At 36.9% G+C, this 15,408-nt stretch overlaps 2 protein-coding genes across 5 annotated transcripts; one reads left to right on the top strand and one right to left on the bottom strand.

Annotated features, from left to right (window-relative positions):
* Positions 1-3,952: 3,952 nt before the first annotated feature.
* LOC119075650 (chaoptin) lies at positions 3,953-10,841 on the top strand. Of its 3 annotated transcripts, XM_037182163.1 has the most exons (20): positions 3,953-4,226; positions 4,299-4,307; positions 4,742-4,844; positions 4,904-5,064; positions 5,134-5,261; positions 5,324-5,365; positions 5,433-5,585; positions 5,647-5,789; positions 5,852-5,911; positions 5,966-6,067; positions 6,125-6,168; positions 6,230-6,330; positions 7,702-7,956; positions 8,023-8,634; positions 8,695-8,789; positions 8,856-9,045; positions 9,108-9,303; positions 9,748-10,014; positions 10,071-10,296; positions 10,357-10,841. In XM_037182163.1, the coding sequence occupies exons 3-20, from the start codon at positions 4,750-4,752 to the stop codon at positions 10,811-10,813; spliced, it is 3,327 nt and encodes a 1,108-aa protein (XP_037038058.1). In that variant the 5' UTR covers positions 3,953-4,226; positions 4,299-4,307; positions 4,742-4,749; the 3' UTR covers positions 10,814-10,841. The 3 variants fall into 3 exon arrangements, with proteins under 3 accessions (XP_037038058.1, XP_037038048.1, XP_037038039.1); XM_037182153.1 differs by lacking the exon at positions 4,299-4,307; XM_037182144.1 differs by having other exon boundaries at positions 3,953-4,307.
* LOC119076685 lies at positions 10,809-13,937 on the bottom strand. 2 transcript variants are annotated; one of them, XM_037183590.1, is made up of 7 exons: positions 13,673-13,937; positions 13,232-13,610; positions 12,797-13,174; positions 12,552-12,710; positions 12,381-12,500; positions 12,196-12,318; positions 10,809-11,186 (listed from the first exon to the last, which is right to left on the bottom strand). In XM_037183590.1, exons 1-7 carry the CDS (start codon positions 13,741-13,743, stop codon positions 11,004-11,006), a joined length of 1,413 nt encoding a protein of 470 aa, XP_037039485.1. In that variant the 5' UTR covers positions 13,744-13,937; the 3' UTR covers positions 10,809-11,003. The 2 variants fall into 2 exon arrangements, with proteins under 2 accessions (XP_037039485.1, XP_037039494.1); XM_037183599.1 differs by having other exon boundaries at positions 12,381-12,485; positions 13,673-13,936.
* Positions 13,938-15,408: the final 1,471 nt, after the last annotated feature.

The raw sequence follows: 15,408 nt of genomic DNA, 5'->3' as shown, positions 1-15,408 counted from the left end.
TCGCAGAATTCCGAATATTCAGTATTTTGTCGATTCTTATGTCAATTGTTCTCAATTGTTGGGAATACGACGAAAGTAAAGCCAAATGTGTATCCGCCTTAACTAAAAAGCCTACGTTGTACGTTGTATTGAGGCTATTTACTAAATAGTATTTAGCCTTAACATTATTCATGGAAATGTATTTTTAGCCCCGTACGAAGTACAAAGGGGCTTATAGGATTAGGTGTGTAATTGATGGAATTCGAAGCAGACGGTAAGGGCAAAGTGTTTGCCTATGTTCATAGATAACGAATCCGCAATAAAAATTTTGACTGTCCGTCTGTCCGTCTGTCTGTCCGTCACGTCGATATCTTGAGTAAATCAAATCCGATTTCAAAAATTTTAGTAGTAGTAGATAGTCAAAATAGTGAGGCTAAGTTCGAAGATGGGCATATTTGGGTCGGCCCTTCGTGAGTTAGGGCCGCCTAAGTGCTTTAAGGTCTTTTGGGGATATTTACGGCAAAAAAAAAACGATGGAAATGCAAATGAAACGGCAAAAGATAGGTATTGTCGATACCGATCCAGGAAAAAAAAGTTTATTAAAATCGGGTGAATGGACCGTGAGTTAGGGCCCTAGAAGTGAAAGGCTACTCGGCCCTAAGTGTATTTTGCATATAACTCGAGTAAATTTCATCCTTTTTTCGTAATTTTTGTTTCATTTGAAAGGTAATCGAAGCCCGAATATAATGTGGCATTCACATCAGATAGCTATAAAGCTTCTTTCTGGTCTTTTTAACGTTGCGCTTTAGCAACGAACTAAACGAACAACGATGAAGACCAACCTATTACCACCTTCAGCACGAGGCTAATAGGTTAATAATGCCTACAAATTGAAATAGCTTAAAGCTGAAATGCCTACAAATTGAAGCAGCTTAAAGCTGAAATGCCTGCAAATTCAAATAACTATATAACTATATATCATCCAATTTTGCTAGTTTTTGTCTTATATGAAAGGTTATTGAATACCGAATAGAATGTGGTGAGAAAAATGTTTGAAATTTGGGTCCTTGGACTGAGGCCGCTCCTCGGCCTTAAGTGTATTTTGCATATAAATCGATTAAATCTCATCCAATTTTGCTAGTTTTTGTCTTATATGAAAGGTAATTGAACACCGAATAGAATGTTGTTGAAAAAAATCAAAATTCGGGTCGTTGGACTAAGCCCGCTACTCGGCCCTAAGTGTATTTTGCATATAACTCGAGTAAATTTCATCCGATTTTCCTAATTTTTGTTTCATTTGGAAGGTAATCGAAGGCCGAATAGAATACTGTTGGAAAAAAAATAAATTTGGGTCGTTGGACTAAGGCCGTAACTTGGCCTTAGGCCTCTCAATAAATTAAAATTTTAGGTCAACTTGAAATTTGTGTAACATTTGAAAGGAACGTCGTACGGGGCTTCGTAACTGCGCTATGCGCAATTTCTAAGATGTACACATTTCATAATAATTTGACTTCAACTACGTTTACGGGTGCAATAGGTCTACGGTCAAAGTAGGGTGACAGACACACTAGGGTCACGTACGCAATAGATATACGGGTTCGTACGGGGCTCAGTCGCAGCAAACGCTCCGACTGTTCTGATGGCTCGTTTTTTCAAAAACTGGTCACTTACTGTGCGATAAAAGATCGGAATAGCCACTTCTTCTGTTAAACGTTTCAACATTTTTAGCCCTTTGTAATATTTTAGCGCCAGTAACAAGCAAACCAGAAAGTCAGAAAGAGTATGAGGAATAGTATGTTACATTGGGTGCTGTGGAGGGATCAATTTGTGATACGAGCGGAACTCACAAGTGTGTGGTTAAGCACCAAGGTTTGAAAACTGTTATTTTGACAAGGGTAGAGTTTGCATATTCGAGCCGAAGGCGAGGTATGCAACTACCCAAGTATCAAAATAACAGTTTCCATAAACGATTGAAAAACTCATTCGGACATGCAACAAACAGTGGCAATGCAAACACAATGCAATGAATTCTCTATCTATTTCTAATAACATTTCCTGTCGAAACACTTACAATGTGGCGTCTATAATTTAAGAAGCGTGAAATGCAATCGTATAGAACATGAACATATTTGTTTATTGAATCATTGAATGAAATTTCATAATAGCTCAATTATTTCTATGAACTCTTAAGGTAGTCTACCTCTATGTCTGATATGTTGCTTCAATTATATTGACAGCCACAGAACGGCGTACACGGGAGCGTTTCTTTTTTGCATGATCACCTTTTGGTTTCACATCCAGTCTTGCAATTGCACTTGATAAGTACTACAATCGATTTGAGCGCAGCCGTTTTCATACACTTAACTGGAAGAAAATTCACTAACGCAAGGAAGGCAAGAAGTTTCAGACATCCAAAACTCAACAGTGTACAACTCTCTTTAGATAACCAGGTTAAATTCCTGAAGGTCATACTCGACAAGAGACTCAGTTGGAAACAACACGTTACAGAAAGAGTAAAATAATCAACGAAAATATATTGACAATGCATAGTACCCTTTAGCAAGACATGGGGCTTAAGACCCAAGGTTGTTCACTGTTAAGCCATCATTAGACCGATTTCCATGCATAAAACAATTTTTTTGAAAATCAAAATTTTTTCTTATAATTGTTTGCAGATTAAGAAATCGGCTAAGAACTTAATTTGTAGCTGTGGATATCCTCTGTCAATACTAGTACCAATTCTTACCCTTCGACCCATTAAATTTTCGGCAGTCACTCTGAAAAAAAATATTTTTTTGGACACTGTTACTAGGAGCTCGTTCAAGAACTAAAAATTCGTTACCCAAAGCAAAGATTTTGACATATTTTATATGAAAGAAGTGTCAAAATCGTCACCAGTGAAACTTAACGAGCTCTAGAAAGTCCAATGTCGACAAGTGTGTTTTTGATTTTTATTGCATGCTTTGGACTCCATTGAATGAATTAAGACCATTCATGGATTTTAAAAATTCAATTAAAAGCCAATTTAACTCAGATTTTGAGAAGTCTACACTGCCGTAATTTGCATACGAAACTTAGCGATGTTTTTAAACAAAAGAATTCTTTTGTTTAAAAACTTCGCTAAGTTTCTTATGCAAATTACGGCAGTACATTTGGCACCTTTTACACGTTTTGATTTTGCGTTGACCCAAAAAACGATCGATTTTTGATTTTTTTGTGTCAATCTTAGTTTCTGACTGTCACCTTTCAGAATTCCTATGGTCCTATGGTTACCCGTAAAAGTCGTTACAACAAATTTTAAGACAAATTTGAACCACCTAATTAGACATGAAGTGAATGTTAATACGACAGTGTCGTAACGCCACACTTCTTTAAATTTTTTTCTTTTCTTTGTAAACTCATACTTATGATTGGATACAAGAGAGGCCTAACATGAGGCCTAATTGCAATCGTTGTATGTACTTTCATTGAACCAATTATTAACTAACTATAACGATATCAGTCATTTTGTCAGTTAATTCACAAGGACTTGCGTCGCATTCATCCTTTAAGGGTTTTTGACTGATTTAAAATACTTAGATCAAATCAAGTAGTAGATTAGATAGTTGTTCTAATTAAACAGCCTCTATACAAACAAACACCACTCTCCACAGGGAGAGTGGTGTTTGTTTATATAGAGTCTGTTTGGTTCTAATGATAAGCTTGCCATCTGTGAAAGTGTAATCTTAAAGATATGAGATGAGATGTAAGCCATTATAATGAATCCTGGCCAGTATAACATTATAACAAAATTTGATATTAATAACACGAAATCAGACGTATATAGCTCCGTTAAGTAAAAAATTAAAAACTGAACAAATACATTTAAACATGCTTCATGCATACTTCCATGTCTCTTCACCCACCAAAGACACACTTCAAACCAATACAAGAAACAACTCAAACAATGAAGTATCTTTCACTTTTCAGTATAATATATGATTTCTTCGCGAGGTGTACAATTGCTTTACCAAAAAGAAATGTTAAAAATGGTACGACGTCGTTGCTAATAAATTTAGTGTGATCTTAACGTTAATTTATCGGAAATTATTTATTTGCCAACTGAACAGTCTTCCTTTGTGATAACAAAAACCAAAGAATCAAAGAAATGTGAACGATATTAACTAAAAATAACGAAAGAATTTGGTGAACATTTTGCGTCAGTAACCTTCACAACACGAACCACAGCATATTGGTTTAAATAACAAGTTAGTTGAGTTGAAATCAATGTAAAAATAAGACACACATTTTACATACTCATGCAACTGTTATTCGAAAAGAAAAGTGAAGTGAGTATATAGTCAGTATGTTGATGGTCTACGAATCATTTCACGAAGACTGTTGCTTGCAATGAGCGTCTCGTATTTCTTCCGGTTCACAGTATATCTTCTCATTAGATTTTTCTTCAACGGCTGTTAGAGACGTGCATGGAGGCGGTATGAGAAATATTAATGATCGTACCCACTGATGAACCAAAGTGATCATATAAATGGTCATCCATAAATGAATCATACTTTGTGCATTTCCAAAACTGTTTGTTGACTAATAATGATGTTACCATCTACGGTAGCTTCATAATTCACCTTTTGATTTGGTACTCAAATAAATTAGTTAGAATATTGAACTCCATTCCGAATGATTCGTAGACGTATTCAACAAAATAAATGTAAATTTGGATGGATTTTCTTTCCTTCACCATAATTGTACTCGAAAATTATTATAGATTCCATTATGACGTTCAAATTCGTTCTGATCATCGCCTCAGTCATCACAATTAGCTTTAGTGAATATATACCCCCAGGTCCTAAGTACAGATGCCCAAAGAGGTAAGATATTTCCTTCATTTCAAAAACCATTTTAATGTGACTAAACAACAAACCCACAGAGCCGATGCGATATTCCCTTGTAAATGCACAAAGGAAAGCGATGCGGGCATATCGGTTCGGTGTGAAAACACAAATTTGGCTAGCTTATCGGTTGGATTTAATAACCTCGTTCAGTACGATACACAAATCGAGGATTTGACTATAAACAAATGTCACATGAGTAGGTCCTACAAGTTCGAAACAGTGGTCATCGTAGGAATGAACAAAAATATTCTTTTTATGCATTCAGGTCGACTGTACGGAAAATTATTCTACAAAACAAAATGTCGCGTCTTAATCATTGAAGATACACCAATCAAGGAAATTGCTGAGCATACATTTTACGGGATAAATGAAACTCTGCAGGAATTGCATGTGGTTAGTTGTTTTTGTTTAAATTGCAAGCCTAACAATCCTAATGTCCCATTACTAATCGACAGATCAATACAATTCTACAAGAGTTTCCTAAGAAAGCACTGAAGGTAAATCAATAACTGAATCTTTTCAGAACCTGAATCAATGATCTACTACTTCATTCTTATTCTATAGGCTCTTGGTCACCTGACTGTACTAAAAATTGATAGACACAACATATCAAAGCTTGATCCCGATATTTTTGCCGAAAGTGGAGCATCAGATAAATTAGAGAAAATCCATTTGACCAATGGTAACATATCCGATCTACCTATTGAAGCGTTTCAGGTATAAATTTTTATGAGGTGATGGAATGTCTCGTTATTGAATGGCGGTTGTCGATTCACAGGTCCTACGAAAGTTGAAGACACTTGATTTACATGGCAATAAAATCAGTCAGTTGAAGAAAAATCAATTTAAGAACTTGCGGGACCTTGAAATATTGGATATCAGTTTTAACAATATTACAAAGATGGACTCATCGCACATAAGGTTTTGTCCTTTTCTGTCACGGACTTTCACGACAAGGCTAATTTTTTGTTTTATTATCACAGTGACTTGACGAAATTAGGCTTCTGTAACGTATCTCACAATAATTTGGCTGAATTAACAAGGTGAAGTCAATGGTTTTGTGATGTTAGATCGGGCATTAAAATTCTTTTCTTTAGAGGAACCTTCGCTCGAAGCTCTGTGTTGAAAGTCCTGCACATGGGTCACAATAAAATTAAACGTTTGGACAGTAATAGTTTCCGTGGTATGCGTTTCTTGAGGTTAACAGTCAGAATCCAAAGCTTTCCCTTTACATTCTAAATTAAAATCTATTTCAGGCGATTATTCCTGAATGATAACAGCATTACCGATGTTGGGCGTGGTACGTAAGAAAATGCTGCTGGAAATATTGATTTTTTTTATTACCGTATCTAACATATTAGGTACATTCGGTTCCGTCACCCGTATCGGAACAATCGATTTGGCAAGGAATTCTCTCAAGAAAATTGACTATCAAATGTTTGCCCAATTAAATTATGTTGAGGTAAGTGCGTGTGATTGATTCAAAGATAATTTGTGTGGTGGGTGGTGGGCGATTCATCGTAAAAATAATTTTTCGTGAACTATGGTGACAGTCGTTTGTGATAAAGAAGGAAGACTCACAATTTATTCCACGAAAAGTAGATGTAAAATGTAAACTTTCTTATGCCTCATTTGGGTGACGTATGAAAGGTCTTCTTTTTCAACTGGTTCAGTGACCTTAATTTTCGTCACTAGTTGCGAAAAGAGGTAGTTTTCGTCACGCGAAGTGGTTATCAAACCTGCTTCGCTCATTTAACATCAAATCTAGTGACGAAAACAACCTCTTTTCGCAACTAGTTGCTTAAATTACTATAACCGAGCGATAAATGCTTTTTTAAACGACATTTATCACCAATGTGCATGCAACGTTTTTCTCAAAAAAGCCAACAGAAGTTTCACTTATCGTCACTGAGTTGAGGAAAATAATGTTACTGCCTGCCCCATACGAAAGCTGAACATTATATAGAAATTTGCCCCCGGTGGAAATGATCCATTACATTACATTACATTACAATCAGACTTCAATGGATGATACCACGTTATTCATTAATTCGGAAACAATTTTATCGCATACGCGGTGTGATTCTTCGAAAAAATTATTCACCTAGGATATATAAACAAACATTATACTTCTGTAAATTGTCAAAGTGTCATTCGCATGTCTTGTTGTCTCGTTTTCGCTTATGCGATAAAAAAGAATATGCACGTATGACAAGCCGTCTCGGCAAGCCTCGACCGCTTTGTCATACGTGCATAATATTTATTGTGATACTCGCAAACTCAATCATGTGTAGTGGCCGGATCGTATATTCATACTCTACAAAACAGTTACCGAAGCTTGTTGCTCAAAAACCCACTTGTGAGTTTGCTTCGTCACACAATTCCCTCATGTAATGAATTACTTCCGCACCATCCAATGTAAACTTCTATTCCTTAAAAAGGCAACGAACGTTTTACTTTTGGTCACTGAGAAAATGGTTTCTTGCAACTTTCTTGCAACGTTTCTAGAGTGAGTAACCCTCTATATATAAAACCTGATGTGACTGGTGAAATGTGTAGGAAATTCATTCGCACTGTTCGTTTCGCCTCATAAAAACGATTTGCATATTTGGAATTAATCTCCTTTTATTAAACAAAAATTATCATTCGGAGTTATTTAGGATTTGGTTGATGCATTTGCGTGATTTTTTTAAGGGGATTGAATAATGCGAACAGCACGTTCGGTCCATATGTTGAAAACTATTGTAAAAAATCGTATACCGCACTTCAACCACTTTCAAATTTGTTATTAACGAATGTGACTCGGAATAAAAAAATTTAAATTAATTTACAGGTCATCGACGTATCTGAAAATCAGATCCAAGAAATCCAAAAGCAGTCCTTCAAAGACCTGTACCTAACTGTAATAAACATCTCAAGGAATGCCATCACTAAAATTGAATCGAATTCATTTGAAAACTGTGCCAACATAACTCTACTCGATTTGTCTCATAACTTTATCGAAGATATTCCGAAAGAGACGTTCGATTCAACAACTTATGCAAATGAGCTCCAATTGTCGTACAATTTTTTAAAGGATTTGGCGCAGGTAAGAATAAAATTGGACGATATGTTCACAAGTGTTTAAAATTGCCAATAAAATGGTAAATTATAGGTGCCATTGCATAACATGACTGGGCTGAAAATATTAAATGTATCGAACAATGCGCTGACTGCAATATCGAAAAACACTTTTCCCAAACTCTATGAATTGCATACGATTGATGTGTCGCATAACAATTTATCGATGATATCGAATGCAGTCTTTCAGACATTGTTTTCGCTGAGAAGTTTGAATTTGAGCTATAATTCGTTGGAAAATGTGAAGCCGGGCGTTTTCGGTACTTTACCCACACTACTTGAAATGGACTTGAGCAACAATCAGTTGAATGACATCGCTAAAGGAGCCCTGACCAAATTGGCCAGCTTGCGATTTTTGACGCTGGACAACAATCAATTGGAACGAATATTCCAAATACCCATATCGTTGAACCATCTGACGATGCGAAATAATCGAATATCCGAAATATCGGCAAGAACCTGGCCGAGTATGAATGCACTTTTATCGTTGGACCTAGCCGGTAATCAACTGAACGATACGTTGTTCAGTGGAAGCTTTCAGGGGCTATTGACGCTGCAGAAATTGAATTTAAATTCAAATGGTGTCACCAAAATACCGTGGGAGAGCCTGACACCGTTGTCCACATTACAGTATTTGTATTTAGAGGTAAAATAGCACTTCATTATCACTCGACATTTGTGATAAATATGAAAAATATAATTTTAGAGTAATAACGTGACTGAATTACCGAAAAGTGCCTTTGGAAAGTTGCCCGTTGTCTTCGAAGTGAATCTACATAACAACCAAATATCACATATCAGGTCTTTGATTTGCCGACATAATTCTTTTAAAACACATTCACAACTGTCTCTTACAATATGTTCCAGTTCACACGCCTTCGAGGGTCTTCTTCAATTGCTCACCCTCAATTTGTCATCAAACACTCTGAGAACAATTCCAACCGACGCATTTTTCGGCTTGGTGTCGATGAGAAACATCGATTTATCGCATAATTTGTTAGAAAAGTTGGATAATAAGACGAATGGATTGTTTGATGACTGTCTAAGTTTGGAGAAGGTAAAATTCATCTAACCATTACAATCATTCGTTGAGCTGCGATTTTTACCGTATCGTTTCAGATTAATTTAAGTCACAACAGAGTCAGTTTCATTACCCGGAAATCGTTTTCATCGAGCCCATATATCCCATATCGTTTGGCGGATATTGATCTGAGCTACAATGCCATACCAGTGTTAACGTATGACATAACATTTGGAACGAAAAAAGTGAAGAAATTGAATATTTCGCACAATTCAATAAACGACATCAGACGAGGTATGACTGCTTTCTCAAACGCATAACACTTATGACGACGATGCCATCTCCTATAGTCAAAAATAAATGACTTAACACAAAGCACTGCTCTTGTAGCAGTGATATGCTTAACATTATCCTTTATAGTAAAATAATCCTAATACAAATGACGCGAAAGATCAAATGAAGTAGTAGATTCGACAACTGTTTGACTCATCATTGATATAATGCTCTTCGTCTGTGAAATCACTCTTTACGACCAAGAGTTTTGTTTAGGTTTTTTGAGAGGATCGTGAGAGCTATGATAATCTTTCCTTGTATATTTGATCAATCCTTACCATACAAAACTCGTTTCATCAAATATAGGGACACAGGCCCGTACACAAACCAATCTATACCTTAGTCAATTTCCCATTATTTGTTTTCATTTTCCATTTTTGGAGTTACTCAGATCCATTTTTGCAGGTGTACTGGGCAACCTGACATCATTGGAAGATCTGGATATGTCGCATAACGATCTGCACGATCTGACTACAGAGGCGAACATATTCAAGTTGCCCGAGAATATCACTTACTTGAGACTCAACCATAACTCATTGCAGAATCTTCCAACAAAAAATATTGTTAACATGACAAGGCTGTCGATGCTGGACATTAGAGGCAACGAATTGGCAAGTGTTGACTATGAAATAATCAAACAAATTGAAAAGGGTCTACTGGTGCGCTTTGAAGGTAAAAACGGATAATATCTCGGAAGTTGAAGTTACAATCTCTGACGTTCTTTGCAGATAATCCAATAAATTGCGATTGTCACCTGCGTCCATTAAATCACTTTTTCAGTACGTTAACCACCATACCTGATGATTTTAGCAATATCACTTGCCACTCCCCTAAGCATATCCAGGACGTTAAACTAATCGATGTGGCTGACGATCATTTGAACTGCGTTAACAACAGCGAAAGTTTCGAATTTCTAGAAGTTCAACCGGATTTGAAATTCCGAGACATACACTAGTAAGTGTGTCCTCTACATCGTACTCTTTCTCACGTCTAAGTACACGATTTTCCATTTAGCACCAGGGCGAAGTTATACATTCAATGGTATGTCACATCACCGAACAAAGACATTGCCGACTTTTACATAATCGTCCGAAACAAGGACAACACCATCCTCTTCGAAAAGCATCTAGCCTACGACGAACGGAGTGTTGAGATTTTGGAAGACGAACTTCCCAAAAACTTCAGAGATCACATCGAAGTGTGTGTTCTGGCCAAAAATAGTGACGGTGTGATCCGAAGTTGGTTCATTTCGCAATGCTTCGATTTGACGACCAATTTCGAAACGGTCGTGCGTAAATTCAATGCAAATTACAACTACGAATATTCGATTGTTTCGCCGAAAAAGAAAGTTTTGGGCAGATCGAACAGGGACGGTGAGAGGTCTCGAGCCGTCGATGCTGTGATGAGCGTAAATTTGATTTTGGTTTGTTGTTTGTTGACCATTTTGAATAAAACGATTAGGTGGGTTTAGTTCGCCATAACTAAAATATTGTTTAATCCTAAATTACGCCACAACAAGTATTTACACGTATAAATAAGAAAACAAAAAATGAACACGAGTGGTGAGACAGTCTATCAGTTAAATCTAACAGTTCATTGTGACATAACGCTAACAAATAGCAAGGAACCTTATGCACTAATACTCTTTTCACTATTACCTTCTAATTCCAAATATTTTTAGCTTTGTTACACCTGTTCCTGGACGACCTTCTCTTTTCGGTTACTGGTTTCTTTTTCCTTTTGTTTATTTTGGTGAGCGCTTTTTTAGGTTGAATTATAGGGTCGATAGCCGACTTTTTGCCAGTTTGTGTTTTTGACAAATTCGACTCCTTTTTGTCCTGAATCTATATGACCGGAATAGGAATCATCAAATTTTGAGTTACTTTGAGGTATTCTTTTGAAAAACAGCCTACTGAAATTGGACTCGACTTCCAGCGGATTTTTTTTTGTATGTGTCTAGATAGTTATTGTTGGGATCAATGATGCATTGCATTCCATTTAATTTGATTGTGAGCATGTAGGCTATTGACCACTATATGGATAAGTTTCATTCTCAATAAATATCTTGCACAGAGTGGACGTGTTTGAAGTCAGTAGAACTTCAGTATCGTTCGACAGTAGATATCATTTGCAATCAGCATCCACTGCTAACAGGTTATGGGTTAAACGTTAAACGTTTGGTGAATTCAGAGAAATTTCAAGAAATTCGCCAACATTCGTTCAGTCCGTGGTCAGTTAGAGCTACTAGTGAACATCCAACCAATTCGCAAACATTCGTTCAGTCCGTAGTCAGTTAAAACTACTAGTGAACATCCGATCCGATACAGTTAGATATCTGGAAATATTTACGAACAAAAATTCAACGAAATTCAATGCGAACAAAATTACGATTACCAAATTGAACAGCTCGAATTACCAAATATGGAAATACAAAATCGAATTATTATTAATCAAAGACAGAGCTTGGGTTGTAGTCAATGACGATACACCGGTAAATCCTTCGGCAGCTTGGAAAAGAAGAGACGGCAAGAGATTGTGATCATGTAGGTTATTGTCCACTATGTGGATAAGTTTCATTCTCAATAAATATCTTGCATAGAGTGGACGTGTTTGAAGTCAGTAGAACTTATCAGTATCGTTCTCCAGTAGATATCATTTGGAATCAGCATCCAGTGCTAACAGTTATTGGTCCCTGGAGGACCGCCACCCACTAGCCATACCAGCCATACAAGCGTCGATAAATTTAAAAATACCTATCCAGGCACATACAAAAAAGATTCCACTGGAAGACCGATTTCAGTTTGCTGGTTTTCAAAAGAATCCATCTTTATGAATTTTGCAGTGTCTTCTTACCACATTGCTAATATCCGCGAGTGGTCCAGACTGCCGATCGGCTCCGAATCTTATTTGTGGCTTTTTGCCATTTCTTTCATTTGCTTTTATCACCGTTCGTTCATGTATCGACGGATTGTTCGTCTATTTACACAAATATTCAAAATATTCAAAATATTCATAGTCAACTTTTCCACTTCTCTCACCTCATTCGCCTTATCCGTAGATGGATCAGAAGAAGGTACACCAATGTTACTAATTCTGGTATTCCATTTTTCTTTTCGTAACGTCATCAATGGCTGTGGTGTCATCTGTTCAGAATTTAACTAGGAGACGTTTTGAACTGATTTGAAAAATATCTTTGACGTGTCCCTTACCTCTTTCGCCACTTTCTTGGATAAATCTGATTGAAAACGTCTCACTCTTTTACGTTGACTATTGGCAAAGTCATTGGTGTTGCGTTTGCGGGAGTCAGGTGTATCATACGATTTCGTTGGCGATGGTGCTATAGCCGATGTTGACGTAAACATGTTTTTCTAATTAAGAGTTATTTTGATTATATTAAGAGCTATTTAATTAATTGGACGAAATTTCATGTTAAAATATTCCTCGCATATCTCACCCCATTGGAAGGTAAATGAACATAAACACATGTGCCATTGCAACCGCCACCCCTTTGTTTAGTTGCATCATCAGTGTCATCGGGATCACCATTTTTGGATGTCAACGAATTATCTTGACTGGTTTTGGTTATCTTATCACCGATACCAATGTCAAAGATTCTACCAATTCCGGTATTGCATATTTCATCTATGGATATTTCATCGATCGATATTTCATTTGCAGACGTCTTCAATGGCTGTGATGTCATCTGTTCAGAATTTAACGGTGCTATATCCGATGTTGACGTAAACATGTTGCTGCTTTTTTGTCTGATTTTCGGATGTGAAGGAGTTCGTGCAGTTCCGGTGCTTCGTTCAACCGTTTGATAAAGCAGGTCCTTAATGACAACAAGAATTATTTAAAAAATTGACTTTTCGCATACTTCCAAGTTTACCATCGGCTGATGTGTACGTGGACACCAATGAGTGTGTTCACAACAAGAACAGGTGACTTTGTAAAACTGATGAGTTGTAATGATTTCGCCACATTTACTTCTTTCCTTTTCACTAGACTGACCATTTTTATTGTTATTGAGATCGATAGAGTTAGCGATTTTGGGCGTGCTTGTGACCGATTTCAGCTGGATGTTAGCGAAATTTACGCTATGTTCTGTACCGTTTCCATTGTTCGGATTAAATTGCCGTTCGAACGATGCACCTTTCCTCCGTTCAAATATAGACCCATCATTAACTAAAGTTTCCGATAATTCAAATGAGGTTCCATTAAATTGTATCAATATGGTCACACGTGTAGCATCCCCGATTTTACTGAAACTGGTGATGGAACAGTGTTATTTCACTCAAACTCTATGCATTTTATTGACAACGTCACTCACCCTGTGACCTCGGCTGCAAACATATTCTCTTGCAGCAGCAGTTCTTGTTGTTTATTATGTTTATTATCCATTTTATCGTGATTGCTTATGGCAAATTAAATTCTATTCTTCAGTTTTGATAAATACTTGTATAGAAGATACCCCGTTGTGACCAACCCAACACAATACTGATTATTACGAAAGAAATCCAATTCAATAGTGTTTATGGCGGTAACATCACATTCAGGGCTGACAGCCGATTTTCGTGTTAGAGGTGTTAGATATTCAGTTACTAGATAAATGTTGTGACTTCATAGGTTGACGTACTTAAAAATTGGAAAATCGTAAGTTGTCTTCACGTTCTAAAGAGGGATTCTTTTAAAAACGTACCTACTGAAATATCCTTTTTTCTCCTTCATGCTCGTGAGGCTTGTGGAAACTTATCAAAAACTGGAAACAATTACGTTTCTTGTGTTATTTCCAGATACATGAAAGCTACGTAGTCGTGCGGGTTGTCGTTAAAAAGGTACAGAGGATAGGAGAACAGCTGCTTATATCTCAATTTGAATTTTAAACCCATTCAGACCCCGAAAGTACTCACAATTACCTTTCCAACTACACTCACATAGCTACAGCTATCATGATTATGTCCTACTAGCCTTGCTCGAGGATTTTTTTTTTGGCTGCAGTTTTCGCTTCGGGGGACCAATACCTATAGGGGTACATATAGAAAGGTCAGCATGCGAATGCACCCGACTTCGGCAGGTCCGATTTTAACATAATCCCTCAAAAACATGAATAGGGACAGGTGTCTGTATTTAGGTACTGTAATTGTCAATTTATCAGTCATAACAATCCTTATCGCAGATATATAGTTAGAGAGTAACAGTTATTTACGTAGTGGACGGTATATTTTAGGCTAGTTTACAAGTTGTAGCTCGAATGAAGCGCCCTCACAAGCGAAAGTGCCTAAAATAAACCGTCCACCACAGATACGTAAATAACTTTTCATCTAAAGGGGCCGAAAACCTGAGAATTTTTTTTTGCAAAACCACCGTTTGATTCACGGCTGCAAAATTTCCCAAGGCTGTAAACTTTCCAACAGTCCATAGCCTTGGCATTTCCTATATGACGTCTGAACTAAACATATGAACTTCATATTATGAAGGAAGTGGTATTCACTTACACAAGTTAGTTCATTTGAACCGAATGCGAGATCGGTAAATTCAAGATTGAAGGTTGATTCGTCTGATTTCATTTACATATACAATAAACCGTTCTTCTCATGTTTCTCATTTCTCATACACAGATTACATTAGATTCAGAAGTTACTTCATTAATATGAGCTGACCCCACAAGATGTTGTTTAGCTACCAGTTTAGGAAACTGTTATTTTGACAAGTGTTGGGTTTGCATCCCCTTGCCGACGGCGAGACAAGGAACTACGCGAATCAACATAACCGCGTTTCACCAAGGCCTCCCCAAAGTATACAGCCTTGGACTGAACCAGCTGAACAACATATTGAAAATCTTTCCGAATGGGACAGTAAATAAACTGTCCTTTACGCTGGACTTGTCAATTTTTCATTTCTAATTACTCTTCAGCGAATCTTTTTCATTTTTCCAGACATTTCTATGTTAGAAATTCGTGTACGAAACCAAGGTTCTGAAAGAACAGGTTAAGACACTGGCGAAGGCGGGTGACACACAAACTATGACACATACATACATTTTGTTGAACACACTCATTACAGATT

The sequence above is a fragment of the Bradysia coprophila genome, chromosome III, assembly GCF_014529535.1.
Source record: "Bradysia coprophila strain Holo2 chromosome III, BU_Bcop_v1, whole genome shotgun sequence".
Lineage (NCBI taxonomy): Eukaryota > Metazoa > Arthropoda > Insecta > Diptera > Sciaridae > Bradysia > Bradysia coprophila.
This window is presented reverse-complemented; position numbering and strand designations above follow the sequence as displayed.